The 16,701-nt window shown below is 39.6% G+C and overlaps 1 protein-coding gene across 2 annotated transcripts in view; it reads right to left on the bottom strand.

Annotated features, from left to right (window-relative positions):
• Positions 1–16,701, bottom strand: part of TNK2 (tyrosine kinase non receptor 2) — a 127,244-nt gene that overhangs the window by 53,370 nt on the left and 57,173 nt on the right. The window contains exon 1 of one of the 2 annotated variants that reach the window (XM_075202341.1): positions 12,806–13,709. The exons of the other annotated variant lie outside the window; for it this stretch is intronic. Within the exon in view, the coding sequence (XP_075058442.1) occupies positions 12,806–12,865 (60 nt within the window). The 5' untranslated portion in view covers positions 12,866–13,709. Of the gene's footprint in view, positions 1–12,805; positions 13,710–16,701 lie in introns of those variants that run through there. 2 annotated transcript variants of the gene reach the window in all.

Genomic DNA, 16,701 nt, shown 5'->3' with positions numbered 1-16,701 from the left:
ACAGCTAGCCGGCCACTAACTGGCATCGGTTGCCCCATCTACAAATGCAAACAGTGTTTTTATGATCCAGCCCAGCAGTACAAATGAATCACAACACAACAAACCAATTACTACACCCATGTGGTACACCTGTGTGTGTGTGTGCTAGAAGAAGTACCAAGAGGGAATTTAGCCCTGCCTGCAGCCTGCTCCTGCAGGCTAGTTGGGTTCAGAGCCGTAACTAGGCAGGTGCGGGCGGTGCCGTCGCCCCGGGCGCAAGCCCAAGGGGGCGCATTAGCCGCCCGCTACCTGCCTCTGTGCCCAGGCTCAATCACTGCACACAGCGCTCTTACATCCATCTGCCTCTGCCTGCCTGACGAGAAACAACCTATTCCCGGCATCGGCGCTGTAGCTGCGGCTGAGCGGCTTCCTGCTTTGGCATTTGGAACGCAAGTTTGCATTCCAAATTCCGAACTTCCTGTCAGTGGAACGCACATGCGTTCCATTGACAGGAAGTTTGGCATTTGGAACACAAACTTGTGTTCCAAATGCCAAAGCAGGAAGCCGCTCAGCCGCAGCTACAGCGCCGATCACCGCTGATGACCACTGCTAGAGAAAAGTAATTTTTACAACAAACTGCTCTTATAAGAGCATAATTCTCAATTCTATTCCATTCCACTACCATTCTCACTCATCCCTTCCACCTACTTCCTCCATACCCAAACTCCTATTTCAGCCCACTTATACACCACTTCCACCCACCTCTACTCCCACTGAACTCACCAGCACCTTATTTTACTTAATCTCTCTCTATTTCTCAACTATAAATTTAATATTAATTTCTATTTTATAATACACATATTTGCAAATTTATGATAATCCAAATGCATCAGAAATATAGATAGAGTTATAGATCTCTCTCTCTCTATATAAATATATATATATATATATATATATATATATATATATATATATATATATATATATTCATGCATCCGGCTTATCATGCATTTGCAAATATGTGTAACAGAATTTTTTCAGTAGCCACACCCCCATATTAGGTTGGCCACACCCACTTGGCAAATGTCACTCCCACTTAGATGGGGGGCGCCGGTGTCCTGTCTCGCCCAGGGCACTAAAGTGTCTAGTTACGGCACTGGTTGGGTTCTTACCTGTTTCCCTAATAAGCCTCCTTGCCACAATATATATATATATATATATATATATATATATATATATATATATATATCACAGAAATTGCCTTGCCGTGACAGACCTTGAAACATAGAGCATTCAATAGTCACACAAATGCCGACAAGACTGGTTTCAGATCTGGACACATACAACGAAGCTGACAGAGCCCACAAGCCAGCAGCAAATAGTATGATTAATCTCAATATGATCATTCTCAGGCGGGCAAATCACTTTATCTTGTACATTCAACAGTATCAAGACAAACTGCTGTTATTGGCACCAAGCTGACCTTATGTGTGCCCAAAATTTGACAATGTATTTACATTTAACTGTGCAGCTATTGTTCTTTGTCACCAGTCTTTTCTAAAACAAGCTGAATGCATTGTCCTTCAGTGGGATAATAATCAGGAAGTCTGCTGTGTACAGGGAAAGGTTGCCCATTATGATCACAACTTATCTGAAATATCTCCTGTTCTAATAAGCTTCTTAACATATATTTCTCAATGTTACGTTAATCTCTTTTATATTAGCTAACTTCTAATTCAAATTATGTTACATGTAAACGCAAACCTCAGAGACACCCCCCCTTCCCCAAATCGTCATTTCAGTTATAATGTAAATGTACTAGTGTCACACATATCTATCCTCAAGGCATTTGAGTGACAAATTGTCATCCCAAAAAACCATAGTACTCTAAGGGGATTAAACGGCACCTAAGTGTGTGATATTACACTGAATGCATGTGAGAGCATTTCAGATTTTCTAAAACACTGCCCTAACGCGAACTACAATTGTACAATCTTCCTTCATATCTATCATAAAAATACAGGCTAAAATCCTGTAATTAATGTCTGTAATGCGTGCTGACACTGTCATGTATCTCCTCACTGAGACTTATATTGCATTGACTTTTAACTATTAAAAGAGTATATATATTAAGCAACTGGACTTACTCTGGCAATTGGTATTTGGTACACCAAGGTTGTCCAGATATTGACCCACTAGCCAACAATAGGCCTGCGAGAATGTTCTGTGACCCCCATCCTTTCCGAGAACCTCTGTTGAATATACTGTTCATTAACATAGATCATTCTGGGAAACATGTCGGATCCGATTTAAGGACATTATGGACAAAGATGTGCTAGAGATAAACATCACACAATAGCTATTATATACTGTACCCATTAATTCCAACAGACATAAGCTTTTATTATGAAAAGAAACAGGGACAATTACAATGTTACGTAGATATAAAGAAACATATCTTTCGCTTCACACAGACTACAAGATATTTTTTCTTAAAGAACACAGATAACAGGAGAAATATAAATCACAAATTGCTGAACTTATAAATACCAGCGACACAGATATCAGAAACAAGTACCTTACAGGGGCCACGCCAGTGCTGCCTTGTTCATCCCTAACAAACAAAATGACAAGAATGTTTTTATTTTTTGAACTAATAACACCTTCTCCCCCACTGTGAAGGTCTTCCTTCCCGTTTCAAGTACATGTGACATTTAGCATTTGCCTGAAACAATTCTCAGGAGACCTAAATTAGCTTGCTAAGTTAAACCACTGCATCTCCCCCCCCACCGTCATATCTCCCCAGCCTGAAACATCACACATATAACTGCTGATAGTTTTGCAGACATATAAGTTTGGCACTGAAGCAGGCTACATGCAGTCTTGCAGCAGCTTGTGATAACCTTTTATAGAGTAAATCTAAATGCTGGACACGTTGCAATTTGCAGAAGAGTAAACCTCATACTTGCCAACTCTCCCGGAATGTCCGGGAGACTCCCGCATTTTGCGAGAGTCTCCCGGACTCCCGGATGAGTGTGGCAATCTCCCGAATTCTGCTCACTTCACTAGGAAGTGCCCCACTTCCTAGTGAAGTGGGCAAAATTAGCTCCCAACCGCTGCGATTCCCGGGGAATCGCTGCGTTTGGCCCTACCCCCCGCTGGCAAATGACGCATTTTGCGTCATGACGTCACGGGGGCGGGTCCAAAATGGCACACATTTTGGAGCCCCGCTCCCGTCACGCCCACCTCCCATGACAGGCTCCCGGAAACCAACTATTCAAAGTTGGTAAGTATGGTAAACCTCACTTTTTCTGTGACTTCAGGAAAATTGAAAAAAAATTTTTCCATTTCTGTAAATCAGAGTATTCAAATCCTGATAAGTTGATACATCCTTTTAAACCTCACAAGTGTAAAAACAAAACCAGTGACTGCCTTCTCTGCTCACAGCTTCCAAATGAAATAGTGTTACACAAAAAAGTCAAAACACTATTATTTTTTTTAAAAGGATAAAGCTATTAATTTAGATAAACTACATTTAGTTGTCTTTTAGAGGTGTAATTTATCTTGCCACAATTCTGTTTGATGTGAAGTGTTGAAAAATGGTAGCAGAGCAATTGAAATGTGCTACTAGATTACTGAAGTGTATAATTCAAAATTAATGACAAAGAAAAGCAGCCATTCTGGTTCCCCGTGCTTTTATGTTGAACACAGCATAGAGAGAGCATTGAAGTGTGTGTAAAATATACTGACATCCCTCTAACACAGTTCATGGACAGGACACTGCAGCCAGGCTTTCCCAAGACTGTACTTGTTCTTGACAGAGGGCATTGGAATGCTTATTTTAGTAAATTGCAGATTTATAACACAACTGGATTAACACTATTATAAATAAATTAGTGCATCTAGCACACAAAAAGAATCATGTGTTTACTTAGTGTTTATTGTTCTGTAATGTTTTACCCTGTATGGTCTACTGTTCGTATTATGTAAGGCGCTGCGAAAACACTGTGGCGCCCAACAAATAAATGATAATAATAATGATAATAATGTGTTGCTGCCTTTTCACAGACCTAAGGTGGGTGTCCTGTTTTTTTCCTTCAAAACTATGAATGTCCTATCATCATCATTTATTTATATAGCGCCACTGATTCTGCAGCGCTGTACAGAGAACTCATTCACATCAGTTCCTGCCCCATTAGAGCTTACAGTCTAAATTCCCTAATATAGACACACAGAGAGAGAATAGGGTCAATTTTGATAGCAGCCAATTAACCTATTAGTATGTTTTTGGGAGGAAACCGGAACACCCAGAGGAAACCCACACAAACACGGGAAGAAGATACAAACTCCACACAGATAAGGCCATGGTCGAGAATTGAACTCATGACCGCAGCACTGTGAGGCAGAAGTGCTAACCACTTAGCCACCGTGCTGTCCTATTCACAATGCACTTTTTTTGCCATATTTGTGGACACAGAGGACATTGAGAAGGATATTTTTACAGAAATTATGTTCTGGGCGATCATATTGGTTTAGTTTTTAGTTGCTGGATCAGGATAGGTCCCTTGTAGAGCTCAATTTGGGAGAACCTAATTTGAAAGTCAAAACACTGAATGATTCACATTAGCAGGAGACAGAAATATTGTATTAAATACAAATCTTCCCTTGTTGAACAAGGCAAGCTAGTAGCCATCCTTCACTTTGCAGGAGGACCAGACTGTACTCCTTCAGCTATATAATTAAGACAGTATGTGCAAACCTTTATTTCCTTTAACATTGCTCGTTACTCTTATATCTCACTTTCTCATTTAAGTTACCTACAGTGTTAAACATTGGATTAACCTTTATTGTCCACTCTTGTTAAGTAAAAATTGAATAACAGCTACAGTACATGCAAATACATTACAAAAAACGGAAAGTGTTCTATATGGTGTAGCTGCTAGCCAATAAAGAGAGAGTGGGTTAAATGGTAAGTGGGGAGTGATGGAGCACTAACTGCTTTACATTCAGCACACACTTCAGTGCAGAAGGGAAAACACACGGGAGGCAGATCTATACATGAGTGGCAGAGATCATTTATACTGTAACAGATACAAAGGGGACACACTAACATTAATATAAAATAAAAATTGCAAATACACTATTTATGCATAAGGATATTGAGGACATGCCCACATGTGTAAATAGGAAGTAACCTTAGTACACATCATCATCATCTATTTATTTATATAGCGCCACTAATTCCGCAGCGCTGTACAGAGAACTCATTCACATCAGTCCCTGCCCCATTGGAGCTGACAATCTAAATCCCCTAATACACACACACAGACACACATACACACACACACACATACACACACACACACACACACACACATACCGAGAGAAACTAAGGACAATTTAAAAGCAGCTAATTAACCTACCAGTATGTTTTTGGAGGGAGGAAAGTGGAGAACCCGGAAGAAACCCACGCAAACACGGGGAGAACATACAAACTCCACACAGATAAGGCCATGGTGGGGAATCGAACTCATGACCCCAGTGCTAGAGTAAAGGTCTGTATAAAGAATGAGAAAAGCCTCCCTAGTCTCGACTTAGAAAAATCTTTAACCGGAGACACATTGGTCTCTTAGATGGGACACTACTTAGCAGTCATCACTCACACAAAACCACTGTAAACAAACCCTGTGTGGCAAAATATCAATAACAAGAAATACTAATATTTCTGATGTGTTTCTGATTTTGATAATATTGTTGGCAACCAACTTCAACCATGCACAATGTCATAGTTGCCTACTGGGAGACACTTAAAAATTTGGGAGTTCTCCCGAGTGGGGTAAACTCCCACATCCTGTCCTATTTGTTGTTGAAGGGGATGGGAGCAGGGCTAATAGTGTCATCCTGGCCCGCCCCTGCTGTAATTGGACGAAAGTGGGGTGGTTTATCAGATGGACAGGGCCTAAATATGCATGCACCAAGGATGCTGCATTGAGATATCCCCTCCCGGATGGGAGATCTCCACACTAGTATGCAATATATTGACCAGGGGGTAAATGCATTATGATCCGATTTCTGCAGCTTGCCGATATTCGTCAAGTTTGACTACTAAATTTAAAACGGCAAAGTCTTAAAGGACAAGTTTTGCCCTTGTTGTTTTAAATTTATCTGTCAAAGTCACCGAATATCGGCAAGTTGCAGAAATCGGAGCATAATACATGAGGTGAACCCACATAATGTACATTATCTCCCTCAGTAGCTCATCCTCTTTGCCAGTTACCATGCTCCTTATATACTGAATGCAGGGTGATGTGCAGAAGTACACTGTGTAAACTGCTCTCTACATAACACACTTACACACCATTAAATTGCTTACATTACTCTATATGCCCCACTCTGCACACTAACTTTCCACTATGTACCCTAAATTCCTTACATTCCCTTACATTAAAGTGTATACAAACAAGTCCAATACTAAAATGCAATGAAAACAATAAAAATAAGCTAATTTTTCTCCATACACATTGCTGAAAAAATTACAGATTCTATCAAGAATTTTGTGGGCTGATTCTTGATATCATACCATTGCCTCTAAGAAAATACGCTGCTTAAAAGAAGTATAATAAAGAACTTGCGAAGTTTCAAACTGAAGATTTTCACATTTCCTTTTGTAAAAATAAAAATCTTACTAAAATTTAACATCTTATTTTCACGTTTGGAGCTGTGGCGAACTATACATTAGCTATCTATACAGATATGCAGAAGCATATATGTACCTTGCAAGGAGTACAGGACAAGACAATAATATGCTAATAAAACAAGTGAATGTATGTATAAACCAGCATATAAACCACTACTGCATGAATGCAGTGGTGGTTTACACTGCAATGGTAAATGTATCTGAGAGCATCATATGTCTGCAATCCATATCTCAGCTACAACACTTGTGTAGGAGTTGGCACACACACATCACATCTAATTTCATTGTCTGATGTCTCAATTTTAAGGGGCATATTCAATTGTCGTTGGAAACACCGAAAATCTCGCGTTTTTTCCGCGCACTATTACTGTAATAACGGTAATAGTGCGCGGAAAAAACGTTATTTATCACAGTAGTTTTCTCGCTGGATTTCAGCTCGCAGCTCCCTGAGCCGCGAGCTGAAATCCAGCTATTACCGTAATAACGGTAGTAGTTTTAACGCGGCGGGGAATCCGGACAATTGAATATGCCCCTAAGAATGCTAACATTTCTGTTCCTGCAGGTTCATCTATGCAAGAAGACACACTGCAAGCACACTTTAGAGCAGGCATTTAAGCAGGCATTCATGATCAGACAGCTTTACCAGAATAAAGCACATTTCAGTACAGATGGCATCAACATAAGCTCACCCAAAGAAACAGATTACAATGCCATGTATCTAAATTATTAACACAAAAAAGAGAAGTTTACAATACAGAAATATCTCAAACAAGCAAAGCAAAAGGATAAAAGAGAAAGAGGCACCTTGATCATGCAGTCATTTAAAAACACAATTAATGCGTAAATGCGTATAGTGATTGTGCTCTCTGAGTGTCATTTAAAGTTTATGCCAAGGTACACTATGTATATGCTCTGTGCCCACGACAACATAAAGAGAATACTACGCAGATGGCACACAGGGTGCTCTGTTAAATGCCTATTAAACATAATGTACAAGCGGATACAAATGGAAAGCTACTTTCTAACATTCACAAACATACATGTCATAATTACCCCTATCCACAAGATTTGATATATATATTTATGTTTGCTAGGCAGTGGTATGTTCTGTTATCCATCCAAGAGGTACCTGTTATATTCTTCAAAGGGATTACAGACAACGCGTTTGTTATAAATATTCTCCCGCAAGTACAGCTTTATCACTTACCTTCAATTCTAATAAATTCTTAATGATTTTAAACATATAACTGTTTATATAAAAATAAATTTTTAGGTTTTGTGAAGAGTGCCTTCAATAGGAATACATGTTACTTATAAATATTACTTTGGCGTTTTACATCAGTAAATAAACACTTAAATAAATACTCTTTTTGGGGACTGACTTATACTCTGATTTTCTCTTATTTTCATGCACAATGGATGAGTAATCCTCTGCAGTATACAAGAGGACTAATAATTGAATCTCTTTGGACGAAAATGGGAAAACATAAAACATATCTTCATTTCCCTCTAAGGAGCAAAACTGTTATATACATACGGAAACGGAAGGTAAACATAAATTAGATAAAAATAACTCTGCTATCTTCCAGATGCCTCTGCTTGACTTGTACATAGCAACGTGTTTACATGTTACTTAATACTGTCTTTAGCAGCTACACTTTTTCTAGACTCTCCAACATATGATCCTTCCACCTTATACAAATATATCTGCTTCCGAACTTCCTACTTAATTTACTATTGCAATTACCTGAGCTGAATTACTTCATTGATGTTTAAAAACAGTATTGACATCAAATCATTTGTCTCATTATTGGCAGTTTACAAGCATACTAAGATTATTATTACATAATTGTATATCCATCTTTTATTCCTACTCACAGAAGCATGACTATAATTTTGGATATAAGAGTAACAGGGCTTTATTGCACACATAACTATATGATAAGAATAAACCACTGAAAAATACAGTGTTATTTGTTTGTTTGTTTCTCTCAGCCGAAGAAAAATAAATCCTAAATAATTAATTATCATTTTTATGCTATTCAATTGGGTTGTGTTAGATAATGTGAATTTTCTTTACCATTCAACAGCACACAGCTGCAAACTTCAATACAGTGTTCAAATTATGATGTATACCCTTTCAGGAGAGCCCTCTTTTTGGCAAGTAGAATGTTGGTGTATTACAATTAGTATTCTCATCACTGTCTAAAATGGCTTGACCCATCTAGCCACATGGCATTACCTGAAGGGACAGGTCTGCAGCACAGCCAATAGTAGTTTATCTAAAAAAGTCACAAGTTACCTACAAAGTCCATCTGTCGTCACATAAAGAAATTTCTATAAACCAGTACATTTCAAAAGATAGCTTTGGCCGGCATGAAGACCTCAAAAGTCACCTGCAGACCCCTTGACCAGGCATATGCTTTTTATAACTTAAATCTGACATTTAAGTGCAGCCAAACAGCATTGGAAGACAGAGTACCAAATTGTCTAGGTCTAGGATGTAAACCCAGTGTTCTGCTAGTGGTTAGAGCTGGTTAGGCAGGGATTCTAATGGGAATGCTGGTTTTCTCCAACAAGGAAGGTCACCGCTGCCAGAGCTAAATTCAGTAGACAGCTGTGGACTAGAAAGAGTATTAAGACAGGAATTGTGGTCAATATACAGGCCATGATCATGTTCAGAAACATTTACCAAGCCAGGATCAAGGTCATAAGCAAACAATCAGGATCAACACAAGGTCAGACGGAATGATGCTCAGGCACAAGAAGCGCTAATATAATCCCTTGTTCATGCTCCAGAGAATAATATGACATAGTTGCCTACTCTCCCAGAATGTTCAGGAGACTACCGAATTTCTAGGAGCTCTCCCGGACTCCCTCGAGAGCAGTACAAACCCCCACATGGTGCCCACTTTCCTGGTGCAGTGGGGAAGGGGGCTGGGGTTATGGCCTAATTCATTTATTCACAGAAAATTGCGTGATCATGCCGCCCCCTAATTAAATGGATCATTTGGCCGTTCCCCCCGCACTTGTCCCCAGGATCTCCAGGATCTCTCGGAGGGAAAAATAAAAATGTTGGCAAGTATATAATATGAACGGGATTAAAGGGAGAAGCAAATGCCACAGTCACCCATTATAGGGAACTCCCCACAACTCTTTAAAATGCACCATTCAAGTCAATTATAAAATCCTGCTATAGACAGGACATGTATTCATGTCTTGTTGCACAATAACCATGGATTTATAGATTAACATGCTGCTTGGACTGTGAATACATCACTTTTGCTTCCTGAAGTCGTATGCGGGTAGTACAGTGTGCATATGCCATGGGTAATTTGTAAATGAAAACATAATACAACAGTAATTTGGCCCATATGGAGAACCAAGGAGCAGATGTTTTAGTATACAGTTGATTACAGGTAAAAATTCCCCATATTCCCTGAACATACCTCCCCACAAATAAAAACACGGCTTGTTCAATCAGTTTCCAAATTAAATTGCTGGGCAGAGCATTTGAAATTTGAACTTCTCCAGGCTTTGAGTCTAGAGAATCATAGAAGCAGGTAAAAAAGATCCTCACCTGAACTCATTAGGCTCCCAGGTATGGAGCAATTGCTCATTGTAAGATCTCCATAAGGGTGACTGCACCAGTTGATAGAAGGGGTTGGGTGGGCTAAGGGAGCTCCGAAGTATGGAGTGATGCAATCATTGTTTACCAATACAAAAATTAAACTTCATTTTGTAGAGCAAGATAGGAGTATATGATATTTAAATGAGATAACTGAGGGAGCACACTCTTAGAGGTGTTCCTTGCTATGCAGAATTTCCACTCTACAAATAAAATGGATTTTTACACCAGCTTTGAGCTTGCGCAGTTCGGGTGTCATCCTATACTTTTTTATACTTTTTGCAGCTTCCAGTAGAGAAGCGCATTTCTTTTAATGTAAAAAAAAAAACTTAAAACACACAGAACTGTCACATGTAATAAAGGCAGCTTAACCAAGTGTTTCTCAGCTCCAGTCCTCAAGGACGGCCAGCAGGCCAAGTACAGTAAGGGCTTGTTCACTAAATGCGAGCTGATGCAGTCCTTAACACAGACGTAGATATACCCTTTACAGTCGTATTATTAGGGGGCCTGATAGTGATGAAGATCGCCAGCACTAGCTAACAGCTTCTGATTGGCTGATTGTTGTTTCTGAACTTGTTGTGTGCTTTCTTCATTGATTGTGCATATATTATAAGATTTTGGGGTATATTTACTAAACGGCGGGTTTGAAAAAGTGGAGAGGTTGCCTAAAGCAACCAATCAGATTCTAGCTATCATTTATTTAGTGCATTCTACAAAATGATAGCTAGAATCTGACTGGTTGCTATAGGAAACATCTCCACTTCTTCAAACCCGCCGTTTAGTAAATCTAGCCCTTTGTGTGTGTATTTAAAAACATTTATTTTCTTACTTTCCTTCGTCAGCAAGGCAGTTATATCTGCTGTATTATATGAAGTCTAATAGCAAATGCGTTTTTCCCTATGAAAGCAATGTTTACAAGTGTTATTGCGCTTACAACCAGTTTTTTTGTATATGGGGGTACACACATCTGCCAAAAGCATGGCGCATATGCTAAAGATGCAAATGCTGGATGCAACTTTGTATCCCTTCTACCATGAGAAAATGAAAACAGACAGTAATTTAGGTAACTGACATAGTGATTGTTGAATACTCTTATTTGTGAGGATTACTGACCACATGCTGACTACATATAATCGCAGCAATTCAAACGCACATGTACTTACACTTCAACTGATATATTATGAATAGTCCATAAATGAAAATCATGTTACAATGGAAAATTTATTATACATTTTAATGAGAGTAAAGTAGAACATCAAAAAAAAAATCAAAATTAGTCAAAAGTTATGGATCGTAATAGTTTTGTTGTTTTTGGGGGGAAAAAAAGGGCAAGTTTATTTTTTCCAAAAAATATCTGTGCATGGGTAATTGGCATAAGGTTCCATGGTATACAAATTGACATCTATTACATGAGTACCACGAGACAACACTTAATAAATTTTGTATGGTTTGGAGTTTTTGTGGGTTTCCTAGGTGTAAAATGATTGTCTGCAGTATTGCATGCCATGATAGTTCTGATGAAGTTAAAGTCACAAATCAAAACCAGCATGCACTGGTCCTGGTTTGATGAGCCCATGAACTAATTTGCAATGTAAAGCTAAACAGACAAGCAACCACAAATCACAACTAGGCCGCCAGATACCTGACCATTTATTTTGTATTTCATCAAAACAGAACTCCAAAGGTTCCGCATTTAAATCTTCTTAGTGGCCCAAGCAACCAATCAGTGACACAGAGGCTGCATTTGGTGCTTTGTAAAATTAATATTATTAGATGTCATAATTATAAAATATATGAATTATAATATATCCCAGAAACAAAATTACAAACAGAACCAGAATTAACTAGGTAACAATAAACGATGCAGGGTAACAGTACACATTCAGTCACTGCAAGCTATCATTTAACAAGCGCTTCTCTTGAAGACTATTACTTACAAAAAATTAAACTGAATTAAGCTTTTGTAACAGGAAAGAGTTAATGTTAAAAACATGCACCACCACCATGTGGACACAATCTATACTATTCTCCAGTTGGCTGTCGCTGCAAATACATCAACCAACCAATAAATGGCAAGAGAATAGTTGCCATAGAAACCACAGGGCAACTAGAGAAGAATTCTAAAGTCTCATGCATGATAGGAGAAGCATAACAAGTAGCTGAGATTACAAAAAGTGACCAAACCATAGTACAATGGTTGAAAAAAATATACTCTATCTAGAATGTATATTGTCGGAAAAAATAACTATGTCATTTACTCATAGCTTTGACACCGACTCCCATTAAAAACACATCCCCTTCCTAAAGAATGCTGAGAGACAATGCATTAAAAACAAAACCTGCAAAACGTATATTGTCAATGTCCTGTATTTAATGTTAATGTAGAGTGCATGACATGCAGGATGACATATGTAAACTTCATCCTTAAACATTAGAAACACATTACATCACATAATCTACTCCCATCATTTCTAAGAATGATACATTAAGAGCTGTGTTACCTCATTGTCCTCTTTGCTTTCCTTGCTAGGAAGTCTCTGGTAGTCAGACTTCTCCCCCATGTTATCCTGGGATGTCAATAAGAGAGCAGTCTGACATAGGGATGTCACCGAAGCGGAAGCCACATAGAAGATATGAAGCACATTTAGAGGTAAGTAGTCAGTGAGATGTAATACTCACTGTTACTCACATGGTAAAAAATACTTTGAAATAACATGACCAGGGAGACATTCTGCTGGCCGGGTGCTCTGGCTTCATGCATTTTCCTTTCACTGATAATTATTTCTATCTCAGTGTTGTCGGAACATTATGCACTGCCAGCATGACAGTTGAGAGTGTACAGGTAAGATAGAGAGTGCAGCTCTGCAGCTACATAGGCACAAAGGCTGTATGTTTATGAAGTAGTCTGAAGCTGAGTCAAACAGATGCTGGAAGCTCAATTCTGGGCATTGCAGCTGTGCTTCCTCTGTCAAGGGCACACTGGAGAGGACTAAACTGGACTGAGTGTAACAATGAGGATGAAACAGGGTAGGCAGCATCCTATTTCACTGACACTTCACATTGTGCCATGGCCGACATCCTATCTGACCCTGAAAAAAAAACGAAGCAGCAGCAACAACATGTATTGTCCTGACAGGGAAAGATGCAGATGACTGTTCTGTTATGTGTCCTTCAGTGCTTTTGACACCAGCAGCAGTGCACATGCGCGGCATGGGATGCAGGCATACTAGTCCAATCTGCAAAGTAATTCCAGGAGGTCCATCTGTATAAGACATACGACTGACCATGCAAAAGGCTGTCGCAGTTCTGCACTGCAGCTTCACGCCCCCCACTGCTGGGTACAACATACACCCTCCCTCTGTTCTTAGTGCCAGCAGCTCCTCTCTGTCTCCACCTCTCGCTGCAGATTAGTGAAGGTTGAGCAGAGACTTCCAATCCAGAGGCAATCACTATGAGCACATCTGCTGGGCAGCACCACCCCCACACCCATGCATCTACATGGTAATAATAAGGAAGGAGGGGCGAGTACAGGGATGCTGAGCAAAGTGAGCTTCAGTGTCTCTTGCTGGTAACCCTGTATCTTCATTCAAAGCAGCAACTTTATGATGGAAAGAAAGAAAGAGAATGTACTGTAGACTGGGAAAGACAAGATGTGGGAAATCATGCGCACACCATGGAGTATAAAAGCAGCCTCTCTTGTCACAATTTATATATCAACTGCAAGTAATCTGGTAATCTACCTAATTAATATGGCAGTTGTCGAACTTGAATAAAAATCAAATTACAGACACAATGGCATAGGGAAAACAAAAAATAGTTTACAAGAGAACAATACAAGCACAATGAAATAATAGGGCTATATATTAAAATACACCTGAAGCATTTTCAGCAAACACTTTAGACAGGTATCTTTTCTGAGCAAATCCTAAACTGTTTCACCAATTTCTGTGCCAATTGGGACAGCAGTGATTACTCCCCAGAACAGCTTCCAACTGTCCAGAGTGAGTGACATATTTAAAAGATTAAATTGAATATTTGCCACAAAGATTTTAGATATCACCGCAACCCCACTCCGCAACATGCAGTTTGTGAGAACTCAACCTTGCAGGTACTGCACCATGTCTTCTCTGTAATCATCATCATCTATTTATATAGCGCCACTAATTCCGCAGCGCTGTACAGAGAACTCACTCACATCAGTCCCTGCCCCATTGGAGCTCACAGTCTAAATTCCCTAACATACACACACATACACAGACCAAGAGATACTAAGGTCCATTTAGTAGCAGCCAATTAACCTACCAGTATGATTTTGGAGTGTGGGAGGAAACCGGAGCACCCGGAAGAAACCCACGCAAACACGGGGAGAACATACAAACTCATGATCCCAGTGCTGTGAGGCAGAGGTGCTAACCACTAACACACCGTGCTGCCCCACAATAGTAATAAGCAGAAAATATGTAAACAGAGCTGAGTTATTTTCGAACACAATCGCTGGATGCACAAAAACCTTGGTCTGTCCTCTCATAATGCTGCTTGCTTTTCAGATCTATTGCATTGATGAGGTGAATAAATCCAGCTGCAGCATTAGCATGATGAGCACTCATGACTTGCAGGTATCCCCGGCGTAAGATCCTAATATCCCCAGAGTTATGAAGTTAGAGGTAGGGGGTGGGCAGAGTGTGAACACTTTCCTCTCTATGGAAGAGTCACACCAATGCGCCTGGTTTTCTGGAACAGTACGGAGCAAGATTATTGTAATGGGGTAGATAGGGCAGAGCCATTGCGCTACCACAAAAGTATTTGATTTCTGCACCAGCTCAGAGATGGATGATATTGGGTCCTGTCCTACACTTTTGACATTCCTAAACACTATTCCCCTTCCCCCCCACTGCAACCCTGGACCAGCCATAGAGCTTGACAGCAGGGACTCATTTCCACTGTAACTGTGTGACCACCAGCAAAGGGTGGCCTGCTCTATTGAAAACAGTATGTCCTCCCTCATAGACAATCAGCAAATCAGATAGATATAAATTAAGTTATCATTTGCACGCATCACACAAGACAGACATGTGACTGTAATATAAGAAGAAGCACAAAGGAGATGTTAGGACAGAGGCAAAGCCACAGCATGCAAATACTGTAAGTGTATAAAAAACTGTCATCATCAATATATCATTAAATATGGGACAACTTTAGTTAGGGGCAAATCCAGCTATAGAGAGCAAATTAGAACTGGGCAAATCATGCAAAGGGTGCACATGCATTGTTGTAGCTTTTGTCATGCAGGGACAATTTGAATATTGTAAATACCGGACAGCTTTATTTTCACACTGCAACTAAGAGTTGTGCTAGAAAGAGCCCCATTCTCAAATCTAAACCTGTCCGCATATTTTAAATACCCCCCATGCCCCTCCTGGAGCGCAACATATTTTTTACAAGGTGCACAATTGCACCTTCTAACTCAATTTACTAAATGAGGCTCAGCATGAAGTGGGGGAATCAGGCACTCCTGATTGAAAGCAAGCAGTATGACAGGATTTCCAGTAGTATTTATTAGAGTTCTTCCTTATAACACCACCGTAGGCCACAACTGAGAATCTATAATATAAATGTCTAGTGGCGTGTGTTAGTCTGTCTGTGTGTGTGTGTGTGTGTGTGTGGAAAAAATAAAACCAAGCTGCAGCACCACCTGCTGGGCGGAGTTAAGAAAGGGCTGAAATTTGGTATACTAAGATGTTTTTAATTTGTTAATTTAATTTGTTAATTGTTAAAAGTGTTTATAAAGATTTAAAAAAAATATATATATATTTCTTGAAGGAGAAGTGCCAGTTGGGAGTGGCTGGTGGTTGCCGGGGGTGACAGTGGGGAGTGGTTGGTGGTTGAGGCCTGGGCTATGGCCCAAATGCATGACAAGAACCTTTTTAACACCTTAAGTAGCTTGATTTGACTAGAATGCATGAGTATCATGCACGGGTTAACTTGTGGCATTATAAAGAGGGTGACATATGATGGACCTTTTAATAAAAAAAATTTGTGCAAAGAATATACCTGGTGATACACGAAGATGGTGTTATATGGATTATGGTATAAAAAGGAGAAATGTAGAAACCTTTAATGGATTCTAAAACAGAATAGATAAAAAAAATCTCCCAATATGGTGTCTATTCTCTTCACCCCTCTCCGCCACCAATGATAACAGGCTGCTAGTGACAATATATGGTTAAACTGTTCCCTGGTACAATACTGTACCAGGGAACAGTGTCATTACGTTCTCAAGCACCCAACTGACAATATTCTGTATTCAAAATGAACTCTGTATTCCCTAACTCAAAATCCACATTTGGTTTCTGCCGGAACAATTACAAGTGATCTAACATTACTGAAGTCCAGTGGA

The sequence above is a fragment of the Mixophyes fleayi genome, chromosome 3 (assembly GCF_038048845.1).
Source record: "Mixophyes fleayi isolate aMixFle1 chromosome 3, aMixFle1.hap1, whole genome shotgun sequence".
Classification (NCBI taxonomy): Eukaryota; Metazoa; Chordata; class Amphibia; order Anura; family Limnodynastidae; genus Mixophyes; species Mixophyes fleayi.
This window is presented reverse-complemented; position numbering and strand designations above follow the sequence as displayed.